The 25,318-nt window shown below is 41.6% G+C and overlaps 1 protein-coding gene and 1 long non-coding RNA gene across 8 annotated transcripts; one reads left to right on the forward strand and one right to left on the reverse strand.

Moving 5' to 3' along the window:
- Positions 1-1,307: 1,307 nt before the first annotated feature.
- Positions 1,308-23,891, forward strand: MFF (mitochondrial fission factor). 7 transcript variants are annotated; one of them, XM_086844883.1, is made up of 10 exons: positions 1,308-1,546; positions 5,844-6,061; positions 6,921-7,093; positions 8,046-8,134; positions 11,515-11,589; positions 14,725-14,883; positions 17,237-17,254; positions 20,392-20,454; positions 22,612-22,696; positions 23,061-23,891. In XM_086844883.1, exons 2-10 carry the CDS (start codon positions 5,845-5,847, stop codon positions 23,190-23,192), a joined length of 1,011 nt encoding a protein of 336 aa, XP_086701009.1. In that variant the 5' UTR covers positions 1,308-1,546; position 5,844; the 3' UTR covers positions 23,193-23,891. The 7 variants fall into 7 exon arrangements, with proteins under 7 accessions (XP_086701009.1, XP_086701010.1, XP_086701011.1 ...); XM_086844884.1 differs by lacking the exon at positions 17,237-17,254; XM_086844885.1 differs by lacking the exon at positions 11,515-11,589.
- On the reverse strand, positions 23,536-25,291 carry LOC147651288 (uncharacterized). Its single transcript, XR_015274712.1, has 2 exons — positions 25,169-25,291; positions 23,536-25,013 (listed from the first exon to the last, which is right to left on the reverse strand). It is a non-coding gene; the product is annotated as an uncharacterized LOC147651288 (long non-coding RNA).
- Between the last annotated feature and the right edge of the window lie 27 nt (positions 25,292-25,318).

Consider the following 25,318-nt stretch of genomic DNA (forward strand, 5'->3'; position numbering starts at 1 on the left):
AAATTGAAAGAATATCCTGAGAGGGGAAGGGATACAGCCTGATGCAATTCTTTCTGAGATGGGACAGAAAACAGGGGCCATGGGCAGCCATGACCCTCTAATGGTAATTCATGATGTGATGCTACACTAGAAATCCCCACTGGAGCTTTTCTGGAGGATTTCCTGAGACTCAGAACAACTCAAGTGACTTGCCTGTAACCACTGAACTTATTACCAACAGTCATATATTCAGTGGAATAAAAACAATTACATAACTGATCTCAAAATTATATATGGAGAATCACAGAAGAGGAACCATATTTCTAGTGTGCTTTAAGAACCAGTTTTTAGACTATAATTTCTTTGGGGGTTTCTTGTTTGTTTGTTTTTATTTTAAAGACAAAATCCTCTTGATAGTTCAGAAAATGTTAAATTAATAAAATTGAGGACTCCACATACAGAATGATGAGGATTGCCAGGTAAGATGTGCTTGTGCCACTGCTCATGTTTCAAGGAGGCCAAATGTAGGATCAAATGTAAGATCTTAAGGCAACTACTGTATCATTCTCTATGTTAGACAACTTCTGTTTAGTAGGAGATCATATTTCTGACCACTTGCCTCTAAAACAGTGCTGTTGATATCTGTGAAGAGCTGAGTTAGCAAGTCGCAAGCCCTTGATCAATATATGCTTCTGTGGTGGAACTGCTACACGTTCTGACCTCCAAAACATTGTAACCATAAATCCAAAGATAGGGAAAGTACTTAAGAAAGTACTTTCTATATATAATGGCATCTTTCATTGTATTTTTATTGTATGCAGTTTGAAAATTGAGTTACACCATGAAGCAGCAGCTGCTCCTCGGTTCTCTGAGAATCGGTTTCAGGAAGGGTCAGCAATGGTGCCCTTGGAAGCGTTTCAGTTCCGTCCGCAGCCCGTGCTCTGCTGGGCAGAGCTGGCGTGTGCGCTGGGGATCAGCGGGGCAGGAAAGGGACGGCTGTCACCCACGTTTGGTGACAAATGTCCTGTGCTGGTAACGGGGCGGCGTTGGGTGTAGGCCAGGCAAGGCCGAGGCTGAGCGGGCGGCGGGGCTCTGCCGCCGGGGCTGCCCTGGAGCAGCGGCTCTTGCCCGTGCCAGAGCTCAGCACGCACCCGGACAGGCTCTGCAGGCATGGGGCACACGCCATCCGTCCGTGTGTCGGCACAGAGCGCGGCGCGGTGCAGCCCAGCCCTCCAGCCCCGGCCAGGACGGGACCAACCCGCTCCGCTGCAGCCGGGGCGCGCCGCGGGTCACCTTGCCGGCTCCCCCAGCGCGCGTGCGCGGCGCTCGCTGCCCGCAACAAACATGGCTGCCCCCGCCTCCCGCGCACCTGAGGCACCGGCGAGAGCCGCTTCCGCCCGCCTCCGGTCACGTGACACGCTGCCCCTACGGATGCCCGATGGGGACGCGCAGGCCGCGTTTGGCGGCTAACCCGCGGAGCGCGGTGCGGGCGCGGTGCCGCGGTGCCTGACGCGCTCCCGGCCGGGCCGGGCTGACAGCGCTCCCCGGCTTCCTCCCGCCGCACGGGGTGAGTACGGACCGCCGGGGCCCGGAGGCAGCGGTCTCAGATCCACTCGGAAGGCTCGGCCTGCCTGCGGGGCCGCAGCCGGCCCTTCCCCGCGCTCGCAGCCGGAGACCCTAATTTAGCCCGTGTGTCCCCCTCGGCCGCGTGTCCGCCCAGCCCCGGCCCCCTCAGGGCCCCTTCCGCCCCGGCTCCCGGCCGCCAGCACCGCCCCCCGGCCCGACCCGGAGCCCTTTGGGCTGTGCCCCGCGCCCCCGGCCCGGTGCGGGGTCGCTGGCGGCTCTCGTGGGAGCGCTCGGCAGCGGGACAGGCGCTGTGCCGGGGGCTCCCCCGCCCGCGGACACTCCCGGGGCCAAGCGCCGAGACCGCGAGCTCCCCGCTTCCCTCGGCCATTAGCGGCTGACCCGCCGCGACGACCCCCCTATGAAGGGAAAGAAGCACCTGCACCACCTCTATTCCCGAATGCTTTTAATGCCGCTACAGCGCGGTGAATAGTTGGGTGTTGCAGAAAAAATGGTTGTCAGAGGGACTTTTTTTCCTAAGGTTCTCCAGTAATTTTTTCTTATTAAAAAAAAAATTAAAGTTTTTTGTGCTAAAACATTCTGCTGGAGTAAAACAAACTTGAAAGAATGCAGTCTTTAGTGTTTTGTGATCATACAGCCTTGTTCGTGTGTAATAGGTAAATTTTGTTGATGTCATCCCAGTGCTAAGGAGAGGGACCGGTGTACTGTATAAACACCTCTAACTATACATTACAGAACAGCTTTCAACGCTTATCCTACCCCTGGTGCTCATCTCCCTCAGGTTGTTCTGTTTGTGCTTTGTTAGTTCACCCTCTCTGATCTATATTCTGACAGTTTGGGTCCTTAACTCATATCCTTAACTTTGCTCTGAGTCTTCCTCCTCCTACTTGTTCAAGGATATCTGGGAGCTTGCCAAGGGAACACTTTGTAGTTTATGTACACCAGAACAGAGGATCTGTGAAGTAGCCACATCAGGAACAAACAGTAATGGAGCTGGAGAAGCTACAGTTTGGTGTGGGTTGCAAAAACCCCCTCTGAGCTCCGTGCTGCCAGAGCTATACTGTTACCAGAGCTCATCTCCTTGTATCTGTGGCTGCACACACAATGCAGAACATCCCCAGCTGCAGCACAGATATGGTCAGTGTCTGATTATGGCCAAAATGCTGCCAAACAGTCATCCCTCACATTTATATGCATTGCTTCATCCTCATCTCTTCTGTTCTTGCTTAGGATAGGGAGGTACTCCTGTGTCTTTCTGAACATGTAGCTCACTTTCTATAACCTATTTTTTGCTCTCTTGCATTATTGTCCTCTGGATTTCCTCCTTCCTTTCTTTCTTCCATTAAATGCTGCTGATGCTCATTTGCACTTCAGCGGTTTTCTGTCTGTTTGTCCTGTATTTGTGATTGGATCTTTATTGTCTTATTATTCTCAGACTTCTATTATCATGCCTATTTAAGAGGTATTTAGTTCTGTAAATATCAGTTTTAAAATCCTCAGTCTCCTGATTTATTATTAATGCTTTCTGTAAAATGCTTTGTGTAACAAGGACACTGCAGAAAACATAACTTTGTTTTGTTCAGAAGCTTTGTTAAAATGTTTTATCTGTTGCTGAGATCTCACTGTTTCTTGTTCTGCTGTCCTGTTGTAAAAAGGAGTAAAAATTAAAATCACTTTGACAGCAAATCCAGTTCTTGGTGACACAAAGTAGACAAGAAGTAGGCAAGAGTAGGAAGATATTGAGGTATTGCATCTGCAGGTCCTTGGTAAGTGCTGCTAAACCCACACAGTGCTGTTTAGTTTATAAATACTTGCTACTGCTGTCTGGTTTTGTGTAGGTTTTGCCTTGCAGCTGGAAAGCAGTTGTGCAAGCAGACTTGTGTCCAAAAGCCACACCAAGCTGTGGGGAAGCTTTGATACAGACACTGCTGCAGGGCAGGGATACTTGTTCACTAAAATTGGAGCTGGCCAGGTGTTTCAAAATGACAGTGAGCAAGTAGGGAAACACCTTTTGTCACACATGAGCAGTAAGTTTATGCTTACGCTTAAAGCTGTTGCCAGTCAATACTCTGGGTACTGTAAGTTCTTAAAATTTGGTCTCTCTCTTGACATTATTTATGAGATTGGGAAATGCTTTACTGATCACAGACAATGTCTAAAATGAAAAGCACCTTTTGGAATGTAGAAATGTCAGAAGGCTGTGTATTTTGTTCATGTCACTGGCTGATCTAGCCGGCCTTGCAAGAGGGACAAATCTAGTTTATAAAATCAAATGGCAGGGATGAAAAAACTCCATGTGAAAAGGTTAAAATTTTTGAAGTGGCAGATGCTTAAGCACCTCTTGAACTGCTGTAAAGTGTTTATTCCTAATTAAATGGGTTCACTTTCTTTCACTTGACACAAACAGAATTAATACAGATGGATTAAATGTGCAACATTTCAAGTATTTCCTTGAAAACTAACTTTTTTTAAGGTTACACAGTGGCCTTTTTGCCTGCTCCCTGATCACATGTTCTCCTACTGTGCTACAGTGACACTTGGAGATTATTGAGATACTTTATTTGATCTCTGATGATAGGAGCCTTACAAAAAACACTGCGGCTCACAGGACAGACTTCCAGGTGATCACATCATGGATATAGTGTGTGCATTTGTGTGTTACACAGTCCAGGTCCTTCCCTGTGCTTCTGTCCATTGTGTGAAGGTTACTCAAGGTTTATTGATAAATGTGGAAGTATTGCTTGTGTGAGATGGTGGGAGGGAGGGCTTTGTGGGCTGTCTCACCTCCCTTGTGGCTGCTCTGCACTGAGGCCTTTTGCTCTCAGAGTTCTGCACGTTCAGCTCAGCAAAGTGCACACACAGCGACAGACGTGGCCTTGTTGCCAAAAATAGTAAAGGAATGTAGTTGCAATTTTAGTGGCAAACCCTGCCTTTTTGCCAGAATGGGTTACTTCATTTAGGGACCTACTTAAGCAACACCACTCATAGATTTTGTGCTAGAGTAAGCCATGCTTTGCATAGGCAGGTTTGCTAGGAAAGCTATATTTACATGTTGTATATGTATATGTATGTCTAGAAACTTTATTTTCCTATTCTAATCCTAAAAAAACCCATCATCTCCATGTGAGCTGTTGACAAGCCCCCCAGCCATTGCCTAGATGAAAAGTTTCTCACAGCCAGTTCTTGCAGCTTAGTGTTTCCTCTGGGAGCCCCTTTCCAGCCCCTCTCCAAATGCAGCTTCAGGGTGTCTCTTGACAGAGCCCACAACCATTATCTGGGTCTGAGCCATCAGCAAGGTCCACTGGCCACTGCCCAGGTGATCAGCTTCTCCCAGCTGTCTGAGGTCCCTTTCCAGCCACCCCCAAGTGCAGCTCTAGGATTTATTTTTCTCTCAATCTTAAATCTAGTTTCAAACTCCCAGTTACCTTGGTCTTTGATACAACTCCCAGCAATTGCATTAATAAGTTTCTCACAGCCCAGTTTTTAGGAAACTCCTCCACTGAGGAATATATGAAGTATTGGGTAACTCTTCTAAGTTTAAATGAAGTCTTGTTCTCTCTCCTCCCCCATCTTGTATCAGTTCTGCAAAAGTAAGATGTTAATTTACAGAAAAATATAGAAGTGAGAAGTTTAAAGAATTGCTGCACTTGGGTTGGGTTATGAATACTCTCAGTTTTTAAGCTGATTTGACAGGCTGTTGATAAGGATCTTTGTCCTTGTAAAATGGGGTAAGATCTGAGTGACTGACAGTGAGCAGGAGGCTGCTGCCCAGGCTGAGTCTTTTCTGTCATTCCACTGCCTCAACAGGCAGTTTTGTGAGACTTCAGCCATTTTCTCAACCACCAGAATACTGGATTTGTGTAAATGCAAATCAATAATTTAGATTTCTCACTGATCCTGAATAGATTTCTTATCAATCCTACCGATGCTTTGATGTGTTTGTTTGTTTATGTTTCTATTTCTGCCAGCCATTGCAGGAATAGTACCTTACCTGCAGAATTTCTAGGTTGGTTTTGGCTATTTTTATTTGTTACGGATCAATTTGAGGACCCTCAATTTGAGCATTGTCTACAGTATCACTTTGTTCTGTTTTCATTGCTGGAACCTCTCAGCACTTTGTGACTACACTGCCTATGAATTTTACTGCATAGTTTGTTCCTTTAAATAAGACTCTTCAGTTAGGATCTCACACTCTCCTGGTATTCTGAACAAAGCATTTCCTTTCCATGGTTCTGCTGGGTTCCTGTCCTGCTCTGAGGGTGTTGGGTTCCCTTTGGCAGGATGAGCGGGGCCGCGTTCCCGTCCCCGGCTGCCGAGATGGCAGAGATGAACCGGCTGCAGTATGAGATGGAATACACCGAGGGCATCAGCCAGCGCATGAGGGTCCCCGAGAAACTCAAGGTGGCTCCTCAAAACGCTGACCTGGACAAGGACAGCCAGGAAGGATTTCCAAATGCCAGTGTAACTATGCAGGTTCCAGAGCGGATTGTAGTGGCAGGTACGTCTGCATCGCAGTGCAGGTGAAAATTTAAATTAGTTCCCCAGATCTTTGGATGGAAAAAATATATATTGATATGTCATTTTTAAAAGAACAACCTGTAAAATGCTTTCTGGTGTTTAAACAGTTAAAGCTCTTTAACTTGGGAAGTTTTTTAAAGTCTGAAAATGTTTCATGAATAGTTTTGGTGTAGCTTGTAATGGAGACAGCTGATGAATTAATGATGAACAGAAGGTTTAATTGCTGATGTTTCATCTTACTATGCTATTTTTGGATAAAATATTAGTTTATTGATTTACATACAATTTTTAGTAATTAACCATAAACTAAAGTAAGTATAACAAATTTTGGAGATGGACTTTATATTTGTCATGCAAGATGTGTTTGATTTTAATCAGAATGCTAATTTTGTTAAGAATCTGTCTGTTATGAGTGGACTCTATCAATATTACTTTAGTATTTGTGGTCATGGGCCTTACAGTGGCAGATCCAGAACTGCTGAAGGTCTCACAGTTTGCAAAATGTGTAGTATGCGTGTATTTTATACTTTGATGTCCCCAGTCAAGGATACCACTGCTAGGAATGTGTCTTGAGTGCTCTCACTTGCATAACAGTTGATGTGGTTCAGTATTGCTCAGGATCATTGTCCTCAGAGAAACTGCTCAAATAAGTGTCAATGTGGTCTTTATGAGCACTTTAACAGTAGTTTTTAACACACAAGATCTGTTAAAGAAGATTATGCTTCATCATTTGTCATAGGCAGGTGAAGGTACTGCTATGATGTCCTGTTGAACTTTTAAGTACTGGCCTTCAGGCCTCAGGAGAATTTGCTTTCTATTGACAGCTGATGTTCTTGCAGGTAATAGTGAAGACATTCCATTTTCCAGACCAGCAGACCTTGACATTCTCCAGTCTACTCCATTCAAGCCACTGGCATTGAAAACTCCTCCCCGTGTTATTTCTCTTAGTGATCGACCACTAGATTTTTTGGACCTAGAAAAACCTCCACAGCAGACACCTCAAAGTGAAGAGGCCAGTATTATTTTGCTTTTTCCTTAGATGAGAAGCATTCTACTAAAGGAAGTGAAATGACCAATGATTTCTCTATTGTGGTTCAGATCAATTTGGTGCTGACATGTTGGGAAAATATAAAAATATTTTTATTAGCACTGTAGTAGTTCTGTGTAGGGTTTGAAGTGGCAGATGGCCTGGGATTGCCACGCTCAGCAAGCTTAGTCACTACTTACAAAACTAAAGTCATAATTAGAGCTATTCAAAATACTTCTAACAAAAAAAGAGATAGCTGCAAGGGTTTTTTTTATTTATAGAATATTAGAAAAATATAAGATTCTTATAATGTATATAGTTATACATTATAATGTATGTGCTTAACTTCTGGAATTCATAGCCGGATGATGTAACACCACACAATTAATGAGTTTTAATGAAACTCTGAAAAACCAACTTCAAAGAATGGTGTAATTTTGGCATCCAGATGAATAATGGCAACTGACACTTTAAAAATGGAAAATTATTTATGAAGCTGCATATTCTATAGACAACTATAATAGAAATATATTTATCTCTGGTGATAGGAAATAATCCTAGAATGGGTAAGGCTGGAAGGGACCACTGGAGTTGATCTAGTCCAGCCTCTCTCAGTAGAGTCATCCTAGAGCATGTTACTCAGGATCGTGTCCACACGGCTTTGAGTATCTCCAGAGAATATTCACAATTCTTTTGGTTCACAATTTTGACATCAGGTCACGTGGATAGGTAGCAACAGGATTGCAGTAGGTTTGGGGCTTGATTTTACATGTACCAGCATCAGATCTGTCATCAGGTGTTTTCCTCCCAATCACTGCAAAACCCATGAAACTGTGCCTTTGTATCTGAGGGCAGATCTGACTGACAAACCTCCAGTGCACAGTGTTGTGTCCTGGAACTGTCTGGCTTTTATGTCTCTCTTGCTCCCGTGCTGCAGGTGCGCTCGGTGGGAAGGCTGAAGAGAGAGCGTTCCATGAGCGAGAACGCCACGCGGCAGAACGGGCAGCTGGCCCGCAACGATTCCATGTGAGTGCAGCCTCCCTGCAGGGCGTCTGCTGCAGCTTTGGGACACACTTCCTTTGTTCCTTACCTCCTCCTTATTTGCTTTTCCCAACTAATGTTCTGTATGTTGTGGCAAGAACATCATTTTAACTATTATAACACCAGCCTTTTTCTTCTTTTCTATGGGTTTTGTTTAGGGAGGTGACTTCCTGCAGTGGATGGGTGGAAGTGTCTATGGGCTCGCAGTTGGTTTCACCAGTTACCAGGATTTGTTATTTCAGGAGATTTTTCAGCTTCTGAGTTGGTATAATATTTTTTTCTCCCCTGAATTCTGAGGAAATTCAGAAAGTTCTTTCTGAATCAAAATGTCCCCAATTCTCTCACTGTTAATATTACAATGATTTTCATCCACAGGAGAAGAAATACTTTTATTTCTTCATAAATATTAGAATAAATCATTTTTCTGTGGTGTCACTGTGCTTCATATTAGAATTTGTGAGTATATATATCTTAATATTTTCTGACCAAAATGGAGCGTTTAGAATTGGAAACGTCCATCTGTTGCTACCATCCTAGGTAGCAGTTCTTAGGGTGCCTTCTGAAGACATACATGTCTGTAAACTTTTATTAGATATGATAGTCTTGGATTAGTCATGGCTTATTCTGAGTGACAGCATCTTTCCACCTGGAAATAACTGGTTTTGCAATATAACACTTAGGAATCTTTTATATCCAAATTTTAATACAGCTGCCGTAAGGAATACTTGCCTTAGAAAAGGCTTTAGATTTAAGATTTGAAAGGTGGAATTCATCTGTCCCAATTTAGACTGTATTGCTAAATCACCATCAAACTTAATTTTCAGTAACTAGAGGGAAATAAGTGCATAACCTACTTAGGATCTACCTATTTTTAGTCTAAAGTAGATCAAGTGAATTATGCCCTAGAAATGCCTGTTTTCTTCTGTTTACATCAGGGGCACTAGGAGGTACTATGTGTTACATATCTGTCCACTTGTTAATTTGGCTAAAATGATATGTACTCTGATACATGTTCCAGACATGTTATACTTCTCCTTCTCTTCCAGATATTCATGGAAATATTTTTCATATCTTCCCCTTCTTATTTGATGAGACTTTTGGTTCTTACAAGGTTATAGATTGCACATGTCTAGGTGCTGATGTCTGCAGAGTCACACACATTTACTGAGCTGGCAAAACTTAATTCCCATCTTTAAGCTCCTGATCAGCTCAGTCTCTGGATGTTCTATCAGCCTCCTTGGTGTCCAGGTTCCCTGTGGTGTCACTCATCCAGTAATGTCCCATTGGGCTGGACACACACTATAATGTCACTTCAGAATTGCTTTCTTTTGCCCATCTGGTAGTTTGGACATGGTACATGCTGGAGTACCATGGTCTCCATGTGATGGGAGCTTCCTGTGGAAATATTTCTCCCTTTGATGCTGCCAGCTCTATTTTGCCAGTCTTTGATGTATTGCACTTAAAAGGAAAAAAACAGATGGTAAAGAAATTCCTGCAAATTCTTGAAATTGCTTTACACTTGATCCCTGTGTTAGTTTAGTCTTCTAAAAGTCATGGGCCATGCCAGCCATCTGAGAAAATCGTAAGAACAGCTCTGCCTGTTGTTGCTGTCAGATTTCTCACACGTCTGGACTTCTCAAATCTTAAAATCCTAAATCTGTAAAATTCATCCATGTGCTTTGCTGTCGCTCAATAGTTATATATAGAATTACTGAGTTTACATGGTCTGAATGTTATTTGCTGTCACAGTATTTTAATCTACTATCAATCCTTCAGAGGCTTAGCAATACAATAAGCACCTGGAATCCTGTAAATTTAAAAAGGCTGTGATCAAGGAACATATAACTGGCAGCTGACATGACTCAGTTTATCATTTATAAAAGCCAGGAAATTGTGACACACCTGGAGAGTAGTTTTTCTCTTTTGATGCCCACGCTAGTGCTTGATAAGGTCTGTCAAATAATAATTCCAATGCCAAGCACCTTCTATTGTATATTTTTGATTGATCCAGGTTCTCTTCTCCTGCTTGTAAGATAAATAACAGCTAGATGATATTGAGCCTTCTGATCTGTATTCTCTGCTGTCCCTGTGGAAGATACCCTTTTTCCTGTAGATAATGTATTTTAGTAGAACTTCATTTTTCTCTTGTCCTCCCAGGTGCTTATGACAGAAGTTATGCTGTGTCTAGTGTTAGAAATCACTAAAATGCTTTGAAATCACAGAGGTTCCTAGAAATGGCTTCTTTCTCTGTCATAATTGCTTCTTCTGATTCAATATGATCCAAAGAAAGAAATTTGAACATGCTATGGCACTCTGATGCTGAGTCTGATATTTCTCCCTCATCTGGGTTTTGTCACTCTCCAAATAAAGAATGTGACTTTTTACCTGGCTAACTCTCAGGAGAATGTTGTAGGAATTCAGATTGTAGAAACACCATGGTCACAGTGGAACCTGTGTGGCTCCCACAAATGCAGGAAGGCCAGGCCTTCTATACTTGGTGAAAAAGTAACCTCTTGGCTCTTGTTTCCTCACAGTTTAAGCCCTCAGGACATAAAGTATTAAACTGCAAAAAAAAAAAAGACAAGTTTCATGTAAATCTATTCTTTGCATTATAGAAAATGTAATTGTGTAGCTGTTGCCTCATTTATATCACCTTCAAATTCCTTTACCATCTGGAAATAATTATTTTCCAGTTAATTACAAAAATACAAGAAACTAGCTGCTCCTAAAGTTCTTATATCCAGTGTTGTTGGCTGAAAAAATAGTTTACTTCTGCACTGACAAATGCTGTGGTGCTCTATCTTGACAAAAATCAGTTCTTTGTTTTTGTGCTTTGGTTTGGTTCACATCTTCAAATAGAAAAGGAAGTTCACCTGGGCTGATCAGATGCTGTGATGAGGATTGAAGAGACACTTGGAGCACTGCCTTTTCAAACCTTGGTTTTCAAAATATGACTGCAGTTTTCAAGTTTTAGTCTAGGACACTGTTGTCCTCCTTGGACAAAATATTCAGATGTACTGTGTGAAATTCCAGTGCTTGACTTACAAAGGGACAAAATTATACATTCTGGAATAGATTGTGAAAGTTGGCTGGACTCCCTATCACAGCATTCTTGACATGCAGGAATAGTGGTTTCTCTTCTACTGTCTTTCTCTTCTTGTCATCCAGTTGCATGCAGAGACAGTTCTCAGTTTGGCAGCTGGGCTTCACTCAAGTTATGATTGTCTAATGCTCTTAGAAATCCTGAGACTAACAAGTACCTGCTGGTACAGTAACTGTCTGTGTAGCAATAATGACAACTCTCTAAATTACAATCCCTCTATTTCTAAGGATGCTTACTTAAGAGATTACAATTATTATTCAAGGTGGCACAGATCAGATACTGTCCCAAGAAATAAAATGCCACGGTTCCAGTCACCTCTTTCGACTAAGGATTGCACGTAAGCCTGAACGTTACCTGGTATATGAAAAGCAAGACTGTGTTTAATTCTGTAGCTCTCTGCAATACTAATATGCTGACTAAGTACCTGTAGTTTAGAATATAAAATTTGAAACAGCTACACTGAATGTGTGGTTTTTAATTTTGCATCAGGATTTCTCAAACTTGGCCAAATTGCTTCCCTCTCTAAAGAGCATAGGGAAAAATTCCTGACAGCCAAGCAAAGGGACAATTAAATTTCAAAATAGCTTTAATTTCTTGGACTCTTTGTTCTTTGGCTAGTTTTGAATAGCTGGAGAAACAAAGCTTTTTGTTGGTCATTACCAGCCAATGCTGAATGCAAGGATTCCATTTCTGTATTGGAAATCACCAAACCACCAAGAGTACATGCAAAAGTGGGCAGCACTTAATTTTTTTTTTTTCTTCAGCCTTTTCCTTAGAATAACACATCTTTCTAGAGAGTTCAATTTCACAGTTTGAGAAATTCTGTTCTTCATGCAAATCATGGAGGAAAAGGTGATGGTGTGCCGTCTGTCTGTGTGCTTGAATTTAAAGTAACCTTGATTAGTTAAATCTGTTTACCTCTCATTTGACACTACCAGAACTGCAAGTCAGAGAAATACCTGGAATAAAGCCTGTGTACACCACAAATTCTTTGAGAAGGTTTAGGGGAGATTACTGCTAAGCTAAAAACTGCATATAGCAGAATGCTACTGTGCTCTTTCATAGTAATGTCTGTAATTTCATCTTGTTTTGGTTCCAAGCTCTGGAATTGGCTGGTGTCTGTAACCAGGGAGGAATAAAATAAGTGGCTGGAGCTGTATATAAGAATTCTTTTTAGAGTTGAGAAACAAAATTATACCTACAACTAAGACCATTGCACTAGAAATGGAGGGTAGGGGGATAGCCAAAATGTCTAATAAGTGCTTATACTGCATATTAGGGAATTTCCTTATGGCAGAGATTTTTTTTTTTTTTTTTGCATGTTATCTGGGCTGATTTGTGTATCGGTAATTGCTTCATAATATTTCTTCTCCATGGTCTCTGACATAGTCCAAAGAACTACCAGATGCTTACAGGACAGCAATTTAAAATCCTGAAAAAGGAAAATAGAAGAAAAATTTTGCTTCTCTTTCCACCCCTCAGTCATGGTCTTTGTGCCCTTCATAGAATTATTATATATTTTTTTATTTTTCTGTATTATATAACTTTGAAATTAATCATCGCATGTAACTTAATTCTAGAGAATTATGTACAGTTTTAGTTAAAACTGGGGATTTTTTGTTTTGCTTTTTAATTTTTTAGAATCTTTTTAGTATATGCAGAAATCTTTGTATGCCAATATCATTACTGTAGTATTTATAGTAATACCATTCTGGACAACAGGAATTCCACAATGTTTTCTGTTTTTCAATATGTCCAAATATTATTTGCTACCTTTTTTTAAGTTGTCTTTCACCTTTTCTGTACAACTCTGAGGTGATGTACAGGAAAAATTAGTTTTAATGTTAAACATACTGTGAGTTCAAGCCTTAACTCTTCTGTCATTTACCTCAATCCAGCAAATCCACAAGGAGTAAAATTTCTGATAAATTCATTTCAGTGGCAATATTTTGAACTTGACCCTGCTGTTTGATGTTTTTCTGCTGAATATTGGCATTTTTATTGTAATTCTGGAGTAAAATGTGTATTGATTACACAGTAGAAGTCATCATAAATATGGAAGGAAGATGGATTCTACAAGTGTGGGAGAAGGATAAAAGCTGTAAGGAAGCACCCAGATATTTATTGAAATGTAGTCTATGGCAAACTGAAAAGATAGCTGCCCTTGAGGTAACAAACAATGACCAGCATCAGCCAAGCCCCAGTTGCTGCAGTCTGAGAATGTCCCTTGAAGCCCAGGATGGCTGAGCTCTGCTGTGGGTGAGGTGACATTTGTGTAACATCCTTTGGTTCTGTCTGTTCAGTGGAACTTTCTGTCCTGCTCAGTTTTGTGATCTTGCTGCCAGCCACGTGCAGAGCAGCTCTGTTCAAATGAAGAGTAGCCACAGCATTCTGACCCAGCTAGAGATTAGCTGAATATCAAACCAACTTCCAAGTACTCAGCATTAATGTTTTAGTAAAATGCCAAGGTCAAAAAGATTGATATTTTAAATCCAAAGGTGTTGTAGTAAAGCACAAGTGGCAAGGAAATGTGTTGAATTATGGGTGCTAATCTAGAAATAAAAACTAACCCAAGATTTAAAGGGTATGGTGGCTTGCACTTGGTTTGCATGTGTGTTAATATTTACAATTAAGTTAACACAAATTAATTCCTAATAAAAAAGCATCTCACCTCTAATAAAGTTTCCAGATTTAAAAAAAAAAAAAAAAAGGACATGCTGTGTGTAGGAAAAGTGAATAAAGTCACAGTAAAGTCACTTGGAATGTAAAGAAACATAAGCAAATTGTAGGCAGTTCATCAAAACTGTTTTTACTCTGATAGACATGTTTGGTATAATCCAAATGGCCATGTTTGAAGTCCAGTCCTGAATATTTTAAATAATACTTTTTGCACCAGTTAGATCATGTAATTTGTTGTCACTGGGATGTGAATTTTGTACTATTTTTGGAATTTGTTACAGTTTGCCTAAACTTCTTCATGTGCAAATCAAAATATTGTCTGTGCAAATCAAAATACTGTCTTGATCACAGCTTCCAAAAAATTTTGAAGGGGTTCTGTATCAGATTCTCCTTATTGAAAAAGGCTTGTGTTTTGAAAAGAGGTAATGTGTAGGATTTTCTTAAAATGCAAGTGCTTTTAAAAAAATTCCTCTCATTGATGTCAGTGGAGACTTGAACACTGACTTCAACAGGTACAGATTTATCTGTACAAGCACTTTCTAGGAGTAACTGGTATAACAGATCAAAACTGTGTCCATATTACTACTTGTGTTTCTGATGAACATATGTAAATGCAGCTCATAATCCCCACACTACTCAAATTTTTGGGAGTGTTACCTTACAAGTGGTGGGAGAAGGGTAAACCAAAAGCAAGCAATAAGTATTTTGGAATGGGGTCTATCTGAAAAGCTTTTTTTCATTTAAAATCTGACTCTAGTATTTCTCTCTTCATTTACTGTGCTTGTACAAACAGTGTGACCCCATCACTGCAACAGGCTCGTGTCTGTCCTCCCAATATGTTACCTGAAGATGGAATAAATCTTTACTCTGCTCGTGGCATTTTGTCGTTTATCCAGTCTTCCACTCGTAGGGCTTACCAGCAGGTCTTGGATGTGCTGGATGAAAACTGCAGGTGATTGGTTGTCACTGATTCTGCCAGCTTCTGCTGCTTTGTTTTTCTTTTCTCCTTTTTAGTGGAGTTTGGTTTCTGTTTACACAACGATGAGATGAAATTATTTGCTTTTGCTTTCCTTTGCTTTCACTACTCATAAGCAATTTAAATGTCCAAAATTCACATTTCAAAATGCTTCTGTTTCAAATACAGGATTGTTTTGGTTTCCTTCCAAATAAAAATCTTAATAGGAAGGGTTAGCCTGTGGCTGCAAGGGTTGTGCTGTTCTGAGATTATCAGTGTATTCTGCAATCAATACTTGAACCTGAGCCTGCAAATTTACAAGCCCTGTCTTCTGCTTTTCTGTTGGTGAGCAGTGGTGCAAATCAATAAGATTGGGTTGATGATGTCATAAAGCATTGAATATGTGCAGAAACAGGGTAGAAGGTTACAAGGCGTTGTAGGCTACTTTGATAATGTGTTGAGACTTGAAACTGTTATGGTTTTTATTGGGAATAGTTCTCTCTGAGGCCACATGGCTGATGGTGGCTGCCCTGGATGCTGAGAGCAAGAAAGGCAGGGGACACTGAGGAGTTGGTTGCTCCTCTGATTATTGCTGTCTCTGATTTTATGGATAACCTGACACTTGGCAAGTAATGAGCCAGAATAAGCCTCATAGCAATCGCTGTATAGTTATTTCCATTCTCTTCAGTGGAGTTTTTTTACTTGGTGTATCCTTGGACTGTCTGGATTTGGAATTTGGAAGTGTTCCAAGAATGGCATGTTTAACACCATAGAAGCATTCCTAAAGACTAACAATGGCAATATTCATTTACCAAAAGCAATTTCCAGGTTAGTTGTATGCCAGCACAGAAGTTCAGGTAACAATTGCACACAGTCTCCAGAGTAGGGCTAGCTCAGACCTCCAGGGCTTGCCAGGAGGTTGAATAGTGGAAATAATTGATAAGAACACTGGGAGGATCTGCTCATTTCTCCTGCAGCCCTTCAGTTTGGCCTCTGCTAGCAAGTTCTTAGAAATTTGCTGTCTGCCTCTGCTAATATCTTAGCAGCACACTTACTGTGTGTAGTATGAAGTTTAAATTAATTGCTTTCTAGTTGTTCTGGTAATGAAATGTGACTATCAAGCCAATCTTACTGTGAATGTCTATGTGTTTGCAGTCACTTTCCAAACTGGCACCTCCTGTAGCTCACCATGTTTGCTGACCTGACAATACATAAATGCCCATATTAACATTCCTGAACTGTAAACAACTCCAGTCTTGCTGGTCTTTAAACTGTGTTTTCAAACTGGGACTCAGAAAAACAAACAAAATTAGTTGCATAGAGTCCCTTGAAATACTGTGAGTATTCAATGAATTACTAATGAATTATTTATTCCTGTGAAATGCCAGGCTGTAGCCGTTAAAATTTTGATGCCTGTCTATCAACAGTTGGGATTCAATACTTTTTTTTCCCATATTAGTATTAAAATTATATAATTATTAATTTGTTGTGCCAAATTGAAGCTCCCAGATAAGATGGAATGGTAGTGTGTATGAACAATAGCACTTATGGATCCTGTGCCAAGAGTCCTTGTTAAAATATAGATTGAAACTGTAGCCCTTTTCCCAGTCTGCAGTGAAGCTAGCAGGTTTTATTCCTGGCTTCTCTTACGCATGTTCTTACCCGTGTTTTCTTGGATTCTGGAAAACAAATCCATATATGTACATACACTTTCAACTTAGTTCAATTATCAGAAAAATTCTAGGATTCTGAATATTTCAAAGGCTGCGTTACTCATCCTGGTCTGAGTTAATTTTTGAGGTGTTCTTATTAACCTTCCTAGAAGGAATGGGAAACCTGTTTCTAGTCACCTATGAATAAATAGGTGCTAAAATAATGAACTTTTCAATAAGGTGAAAGTGTATTCTTTGTGGCTGGGTGTTTAGACACCCACCATTACAGCTGGCATGGGAATGTGAAATTTGGATGATCCACTTGCATGGTTGCAAAATATTGTTCATTTTAAATTGCTCTAAACCTGCACTCTGTTCTTTTGCTCTGTGTAATGTGCTTTCTATCTCAAAGCCTTACCTATTTTAACATTTTATGCTCAATACTTGAAGAGATCTTTTAAAACTAACAAGATCTGGCTGTGTGTTACTCACTGGAAATATTTTTAACTTGTTTTATAGCTTGTCTTTTTTTTTTTTTTCCCAACATTTTCCAATCTACTAAAACTGCTAACGGTAGGTGCTGATGGTACTGCTGCAGATAATGAGTTATGCCTCGCTCAGCCAGCACTGCTCACATAAAGGGTTATTTAAATGAGCAACAATTTAATGATCACTGTTTACTCTTGCATTTCCTTCAGCTTGGACAAGGACAATAGGTCAGTTTTGGTTTCTAGTTCTAACCATTTTTCTGTTTCAATTTCTTTGGAATGACTGTAGGGACTACCCCTAGTGTCCTTTAAAGGCTGATCTTTTATGCTCTACGCAGGAGAAGAAAATCTGAAAACAAACCAGCCAAACAAACAAGCCCCAGAAAAGCTCCATGCATTTAAGGATTTTAGTGATATCTTAAATGCAGGAAAAACAGACAATTTCATAACTGTATGAAACAGACTTGTTGTGGACTCTAGACTGTACTTTATCTAAACTGTTCTTCATCTCTTGAGTCAGTACATTTTATTTAGGAGGAAAGAGCATGGCAATTTATAATTTCCTTTCTTCAGGATAGCCCTTTCTAAAAGGCACTGTCCTTTTCAAATGCCAAACTTCACCCACATAATCATATCCTGAGGTTTTATAAGATCATTTTTATATTGAGAGAGTTAATGATGTTTTTCATTGTAGAAATAAAATAGGAAATGAGTTAAGACCATCAAAGAGGGCTACACTTGACTCTGGCCTGGGGTAATAATATTTCAGAAGGAAATGAGATGGGTGTGCACAAGTGGAGGAGACTGGGCAAGGCAGCTTTGCTGTACTGGAGTATCTGCTGGCAGCCCTGAGACAGGCAAGGGGAGCACTTTGAGCCAGCCAGCCCTGTTTGCACTTCAGGAGCTCACCCAGCTCATGTCCAGAACACATCCCTTTATCCTACTGCCCATTCTCATGGCCTTGCTGACACTTGCAGAGCTGAACACAGCTGCTGCCTCTGCTGAGCACAGAGAGTGTGCTGGCCACAGTGCCCCATTCACAGGCACAGCAATGATGGAAGCTGGACACAGGTTCTTAAATTGTCTACCCCTTGTTGTTTTCCTCCTAGACCATGTGTTTAGGGTTGCATCCCCACTGTGGAAGCAGCAGAAGACAGACCAGGTTCAGTTGCTCCTTGCCTTACTGCCAGTTTTCCCACTGGTATTAAATTGTATTCCTGAGCATTCCCTTCAAGTTTGGGGTTGCTGCTGTATTTGCAGGGAGTACACATGACCTTGGAGTTATGGCCTCTTCAGATCATGCACTAACATTTAGGATGGACTTGACAGAAGTAGCCAGAAAATTCAAAATTCTAATGTACACTTTTTTTTTTAAAGAAGGCCATGCATTTAATGGCTTGCCTATATTATACTTGTACATTATTATTTACCAAAAAACCTTGCTTCTAATTTTGGGTAAGGTTCTCAGTTATGAGGCCACTGTGATCTATGTAATCAATTCACTGTTGATATAAAAAGCCAAGCAAGTGGAAGAGGTGGAGCAATATTGTGGTATTCCTTTTGGGTCCACCTGTAACGAAATAAAATGTGAACTGTAAAGAAAAGGAAGAAATCACCTGCAGCTTTTTAACAGCCAGATCCCAGAGTGTTCTGGGTTTGTGCCTTGCTGTAGCCCTCAGCTGTCTCCAAGCCTGTGGTTTTCCTTGGGAAGGGTACTTACGAATTAGGATTGATTAATTCTACAACAGCTGTAAAACTGCCAAAAGATAGCAGAGAGGTTGAATTTAGAGAGCATTTGAGACTTGTTCTCATTCTACAGAATCCAAATATTGTCCTGTGTCAGATGGCGTGGGAAGTGCCTGCTGGGTACTGGCACTGGCATTCACTTATCTGACAGTCAGTTACAGGTGACTTAAGTTCTTTCTCAGAGAAATTCTGTGACCTTCTCTGTAGCTGCTGTTTGCTTGATTTCTTACACTGTCTCAAAGTATTTAGTTGTAGCATCTGTCAGAAGATTTTAGACCAGATGAATTTTTTCTCTGGCTAGGAATAGTTTTGGGGTTTTTTTTATAACTTTCTGTGAGACCTTGTACATTTAAGTAAGAACATTCTTATATTGCATGTATTGAAACAGGGCTTTCTGTTTTTTAAAATACATCATGCTGGCAGAAATGCTAGAGAGGAGAACATTGTGGTGTGCACTTATGGTGCTAACTAGAGTAGGACTTGGTCCAAATAAACAGTTATCAGATAGCAGAGTTTGCCAGGGCTCCTAGATCCTGATCTTTTGAAGTGAAGCTCGTGGCTGTGATATTTTTGCATGGTTCTGGCTGGTTTCAGGCCAGGCCACAGCATTCTCCCACCCACCTTGACACCAAAGCTCTGCCTCCTGCACAGACCTGCTGGAAAGGTTTTCATACTTAGATTCTCTTTGTCTTCAGTTTTATAGCCTGCAGTATACGTGGGTTAAATGCATGGTACAAGTATCTGTCCCAGTGCCAGTTGGCATTGGGAAAATGAGAGAGATTGAAAAGAGATTTCAGGCTCCTGCAGAGTTTGTTGCACACCTGGGATGTGGAACCCTGCTGCCTCATTACCAGAGGCACTGGAAACATAGTGCCAGCTTGTCAGAGGGTACTGCTGATGCTCACATCTGCTGTGAACTGCAATTCAGGAACTTCTCACTGCAAACTTCATGTGTATTAGGAAGTTGCAGCAGTTAAAAAAGCTCTACATTTTCTTCTTCCCTGCCCAGAAAGAAAAAAGAACAACACTTCTAAGGATGTTCAAGACATCTGCTTGAAGCCTGTAGTCACTTCTCTCTGGAGAGATCTACCTCTCTTCAGACTATATGTGGCCCTAAGGCTGCCAGCTTAGGTTTTCTGAATTCCATCCAGCATAGATGAATACAGGAAAGATAAATCTCCCCTTTCCCTGCAGGGAGCAGAGGATGATTAAAAGAGCTTTTATAAGTATGTGTAGTACATTTATTGATTTCCTGTTATTGTTGGGTGAGGTTTTAGATTTGGAGGTTTTTTTAAAACCAGAAGTTTCCCATGTTTATAAGACTGATAATATTCACCTAAATTTCTACTCCAATAGTTTGTCTTCTGTAAATGAAGCTGCTTCATCAAAAAGTTGCTTACACGTCTTAGCTGCAAAAATATTTAGTGTTGATAAAATTTGAATGAGAGAAATATGAAAGTGCAATTAACAACAAAATAAATTATAGAAGTTGTATTGAAACATAGAGTATATCTGGAAGTATTTTGATGTTCCTTTGTTCTTTGTGTTTTATCTCTTATCTCTTGTTTGTCATTTCCTGTTTCTGTCTTGTGCTTTCAATCTACAAAATCCTGCTGTAGGCCAATGTTACGTGGTGGGTCAGCTGCTACCACTTCCTCTAACCCTCATCATGACAACACCAGGTAAAGACCATTTTTTTGTTAGTCGTGATCCACTAATTCTAAAAGTCAGGTTTTTACTTCCCTCTTTCCAGCAACATTATTTTAAAACACAGTGCTCATTTTTATGCTGCCTCTCAACTCTTGAGTTATTTCCAGCCTTTATTCCTTCCCCATCCCAGTCACCTGCCCTGATCTCAGTTGTCTGGTAGATACAATGTGCTTCAGAACTTTGACTTGGATTAATGCCTGAGGGGGGGCTCTTACTTTACATGAGCTGTATAGTTTAATTATGTGCTATTTAATAAGGAGCTTGCTAGAAAATTTGGCCTTACCTCACCTAATTTGGAGTTGCTCTCAGCCTGTGATTTTTTGTTGGTTGTCACTGGAGGCCTTTTCACTGCTGTTGTCTTGGCAGATTGACATCCTTTGAGTGGAACTGTGTAAAAGATTGACACAGAATTGTATGGTCAGGATGATGGGAAAAAAGTAGTCCTTTCACATCCATTTTTTCCTATTTGCCATTTAGACTTAAGTGTTTTCATGGAAATGGAGCTTAGATTTGTGTTTAAGTAGAAACTAGATTCAAACAGGTTTTAGATTCTTCTCTAAATCAGGAATTCAGTTTTTGAAATAGTCCAAGAGCTATCTCAAGGGGTTTTTTGCTGGTAACCCTCTTGATTTAATACTTGGAATGGTTTGGAAATTGTAGAGCAGCAGTGATACATTGTTATGTGAGCTGGGAGGGATGCCTGTGCATCTCACTGAAATGCTGACCCTCCTTACCTTTCCCAGGAGAGGGTGATGGACAACTGTACTGTAGATCTGGTGGAATTTTCTAGTTTTTTTACCATAACTAACAAAAACATACTAACAAAAAAATAGCTACAAAAATACCCTCATCAGAAATCTCTTTGGTTTTCAGAGGACCTGTGGAATAAGGAAATTATTTTTTTTTTGCAAAGCTGAAGGATCTCACTGTTATTGAAATCCAGACTAGGGCAACTCTCATGTAGAAATAGCAGTTCTTATTTAGAAACAAAGTATTGACGAGCAGTGATATGTGGAAACTTGACAGTTTGTTGGGAGAAGAGAGGCTGCTTGAGCTGAGGGCATTCTAGAGAAGTTTCAGGAAAGTGATGGAAGAACCTGCAGTGCAAAAGTAGTTTCTGCACTTAAGAGGATTCTGCAAGCTCCAGGAATTCTCATATTCTTGTTAGTTCAAGTTGACAAATAACTGTCATTAAATGCTTAACATTCTTTTAGGTGTATTTGTTGGGAATTCAGTAGCCTTGACATTATTTTGCTCCATTTAAGCTGTTTGCAGCAGTTGTTCAGGGGTCCTTATAAGAAGGGATGTCAAGGGGAGCTGATACTGGAAACTGAGGTTATAAGACAGAAAATGAGAAGCTCAGGAGTAGGTGGAGGATCAGGAACTGCTTTACCTGTTGTTGGAAATTAATCTGGTTAAGAGCTAGGACTTGGGTGATGAAAATACAAACCTATATATATAGACTTTCTGCCACTTTTGAACTGATAATAAATGTTCTGTATTTACTTAACTTGTCCTGCAGTTGGAATAATGCTCTTTTAGAATTGCTGCATTCAGAAAACTGAGAGTGCCCTGGGAACAAACTTTCTAATGCACACAAAGATCAGCAAGCATTGAGTGACTGCACTGGGCTTTGTTTGCCAGATTCTTTGCCTAAAATACAGAAATTAATGTGACTGAGGTTCTTAATCTCAGTAAATATCCCCTTGGGATTTTGAAGTAGGTACTGAGCATAAGACACTTCGCAAGTCTCTGGTTATTTTTACTCTTGCAAGGTCTCTTGCAACTTTGGCACTTTAGGTCAGGCATTGTTCAGGTTTTATGAATCAGTCAGTTAACTGGAAATTGTCTTTTGAAGAGCTGTGTTTCAGCAGGAAGTTTGTCTCTGTGGAGAATTATAAGTGTGGAGAGCAATCAACCCTAATTTTGTCAAGCGTCTACTTCATCTACGTCTTTATGTGCTTTACTCAGTTAGGATTGTATTGAAATGCAACTCTGTAACAGCTGAAAAAAAAAATAATTCTTGTCTCCATCACCACCAAAATATACATCTACTAGAATGTTGATAAAATATGGTACTTGCTGATCTGTATGGCTGAGACAGCTGAGCCCTCTCCTTCATTCGATAGATATGGTCTCTCCAACTTTGATACGACGCTCGAGGGAACACCAGATGACATGACAGTTGTAGATGCTGCCTCCTTAAGAAGACAGGTATGTAAAACATGGTAGTTGACAACATTAGGACAAAGCTGTAGTGGTAAAATGGGGGAGGAGGTTTTCTCTATGACTACAAAGGTACCCAGAGCAGGCAAGGCAAGGGCTCCTCTCTGTGCCCCTGCTAGACTGCCCTCACATATCATGTATTGTTCTGGGAGTCTGGAGAATCTGACTCCATTTCTGTTCCTAAATAATAGGCACTGCAGGATCTGACCACTGCTGATTGAAGACAGAAAGTCTAATTATCAACTGCTAAACATCCATCTGTTTGAGATACTAATTTTACATGGCTATTTGGAAGCTTCTAGAAAGCATGACAACTTTTAATAACATATTAAAAGCCTTTATTTGTTTTTAGATAATCAAACTTAATCGCCGTCTCCAGCTCCTGGAAGAAGAGAACAAAGAACGTGCTAAGAGAGAAATGATCATGTATTCCATTACTGTAGCTTTCTGGCTACTCAATAGCTGGCTTTGGTTTCGGCGCTAGACACAGCTCTCAGATTTACTAGTTGAAAACACAAACAATTTGCAAAATTCCTTGTTTCTGTTTCTGATTGTATGCTGTTTTATAATGAATACACTGGAAACTTCTGCCACAGATAAAGGCTCTAGAATTGCAGTGTTAAAGGGACACCTTGTTCAGTTATAACATATTTAATAGATCTGCATTGCAAATGCTGCAGTATCCTCCATTGCATGCTTCTGTGTAAACATGGACCAGCCCATGGGGAGTCTGCTTCATGCACTGAGTAGTCTCCAGGACTAACCTCTGGAGGTTTTGTTGTGAAGAGAACAAATGGAATGGGTTTGGAAAAAAAAAAAACAAAAGCAAAGGAATAAAAAGTCATTTTTATTGTTCCGTTGTTAGATGCAATTAAACAATTGCACTAGTTTTCTTTTAGTCCAAGTAGTTTGAGGTGTGCCATAATCAAGGAGTGTGTCCTGTTTCATGAGTATATTCCTTGTTTAAGTACATGTTCAGGTTGAATAATAAAAGGAATTCTTTGCTAACAAGCAGATTGTCCAAAGGTGTGTAATACGTATTTTTTTTTTTTAGGTTTAATTTTGCAGATGTTTTTCTATAAACTACATTTTTAAGCAAGTTAGTCTGTGAGTGATCAAAATATTATGGAGTACACGATTTTGGTGTAGTATCTTTAATAAAACTCTCTCAAAAAAAGCCCAACCCCAAACCATTGTTTAAAATCATTTAAAGAGAATTTATGTAAACTATTAAGTCTTTGAAGTAAGTAGTAGCAGTGGCCTGGACGTGACAGCCCAGTGCGGGTTGTGGCGCTGGTGTCGGGCTGTGTGGTGGGGATGGGGGGTCAGCCTGGGGTGCCCTGATACCGGGGTCAGTCCATGCATCCCCTGCTCAGCCTCGTGCTTCACCCTGTTGGGTAGGTGGTGTCACAGGGCTGCCGAGGGAGCTCCCTGCACGTTCGTGCCTTCATGGCCTTGGCACGGCTGCAGCAGCCGCAGCTCCTTCCCCCGCAGTTCGGAACAACTCATCGTGCCGGTGTGCGAGACCGGCAGTGACACCCAGCGCTGCTTCAGAGGGAACCTTCCTTAGCGCAGCTGCACCCAGAGCCCGTACAGGACTCTTTTCGGGATGTAGAGGGACACAGCGGGGTGAAGAGATGGTGATGCCCAGCGGCTGCAGAGGAGAAGGAGCCGGGGTTTGCTCCAGCGCTGTCCTGGCTGCCCCGCAGCACAGAGGCCGCAGTGCCAGGACTGCCCCCGCACAGCGGGACCCAGGGCGGTGCCGCAGTGTCCTGCTGAGGACAGGAGATCGCGGGAGCAGCAGCATGAGAACGCCTGAGGATTTTGATACAAGTGCTGCAAATGCCTGCAGGAATGCTGCTCTCATCCCTTTCCCGTGCTGTGGAGTCAGAGTGGGCTCAGTGTGGAGTCAGTGTGTGGCTGCTGCGCTGCTGTACAGGCTGCTGTACCTGCTTCCTTGGCTTCTCCCACGGGGCTGTGGCGTATGCGGAGCTGTGTTTACTGTGTTCTGTGACTGCATCGGGGCGTTTGCTGGGCATGTTTTCCTACCGTGAATGTTGAAGCGTGTGCCTTTGTCTTTGAGTAAAGACGATAAAAAGGGCCGGGCCTGCTTTGCACATTTTCTGCATTTTCATGAGTTTTATACCATGACCTTTGCACTGAAAGTGTACTGTAAGAAAGAACTCCGATGGTGCAAATGAAGGCTGAGAGATGTACAAAGAACTGTACAGGCGATAGAAAAAAAACAAATAAAGCTTCTTCTAAGTGCAAAAAACGCGACTTTGTCGTGCACGTGGGAATGGAACTAAACAAAAAAACACACAAACAAAAAAATAAATATTTTACAACGCTGCAAGGTGAGGGGCCGCCCGTGGCGCACGTTCGGCGAGCACCGCTGCCCCGGGCCCGCTGCGAGCTCCCCGGTCACACCGCGGGGCTGCCGCGGCCTGAGGGTCTCACCCGAAACGCCCCGGCGGCCCAAGCCGCAGCTCCGGCGTTGCAGCTGCCCCGCTCCGGTGCTTGCCCGTGTCCCCGGGGCCGGGGTGCCCGGCGGCGGCCGCCGAACCCGGGCCCGCTTCCCCCGCCCCGGCCGGGAGCGCTTCCGCCCGG

This window comes from Cyanistes caeruleus, chromosome 10 (genome assembly GCF_971803275.1).
Source record: "Cyanistes caeruleus chromosome 10, bCyaCae1.hap1.1, whole genome shotgun sequence".
NCBI lineage: Eukaryota > Metazoa > Chordata > Aves > Passeriformes > Paridae > Cyanistes > Cyanistes caeruleus.

What these genes read in the sequence shown, in the direction of transcription:
- MFF (XM_086844883.1), top strand. Translation starts at nt 5,845, where the DNA reads ATGAGCGGGGCCGCGTTCCCGTCCCCGGCTGCCGAGATGGCAGAGATG. An exon ending in AGACACCTCAAAGTGAAGAG is followed by an intron (nt 7,094 to 8,045) that starts GCCAGTATTATT and finishes CCCGTGCTGCAG; the next exon opens with GTGCGCTCGGTGGGAAGGCT. An exon ending in CTGGCCCGCAACGATTCCAT is followed by an intron (nt 8,135 to 11,514) that starts GTGAGTGCAGCC and finishes TTATTATTCAAG; the next exon opens with GTGGCACAGATCAGATACTG.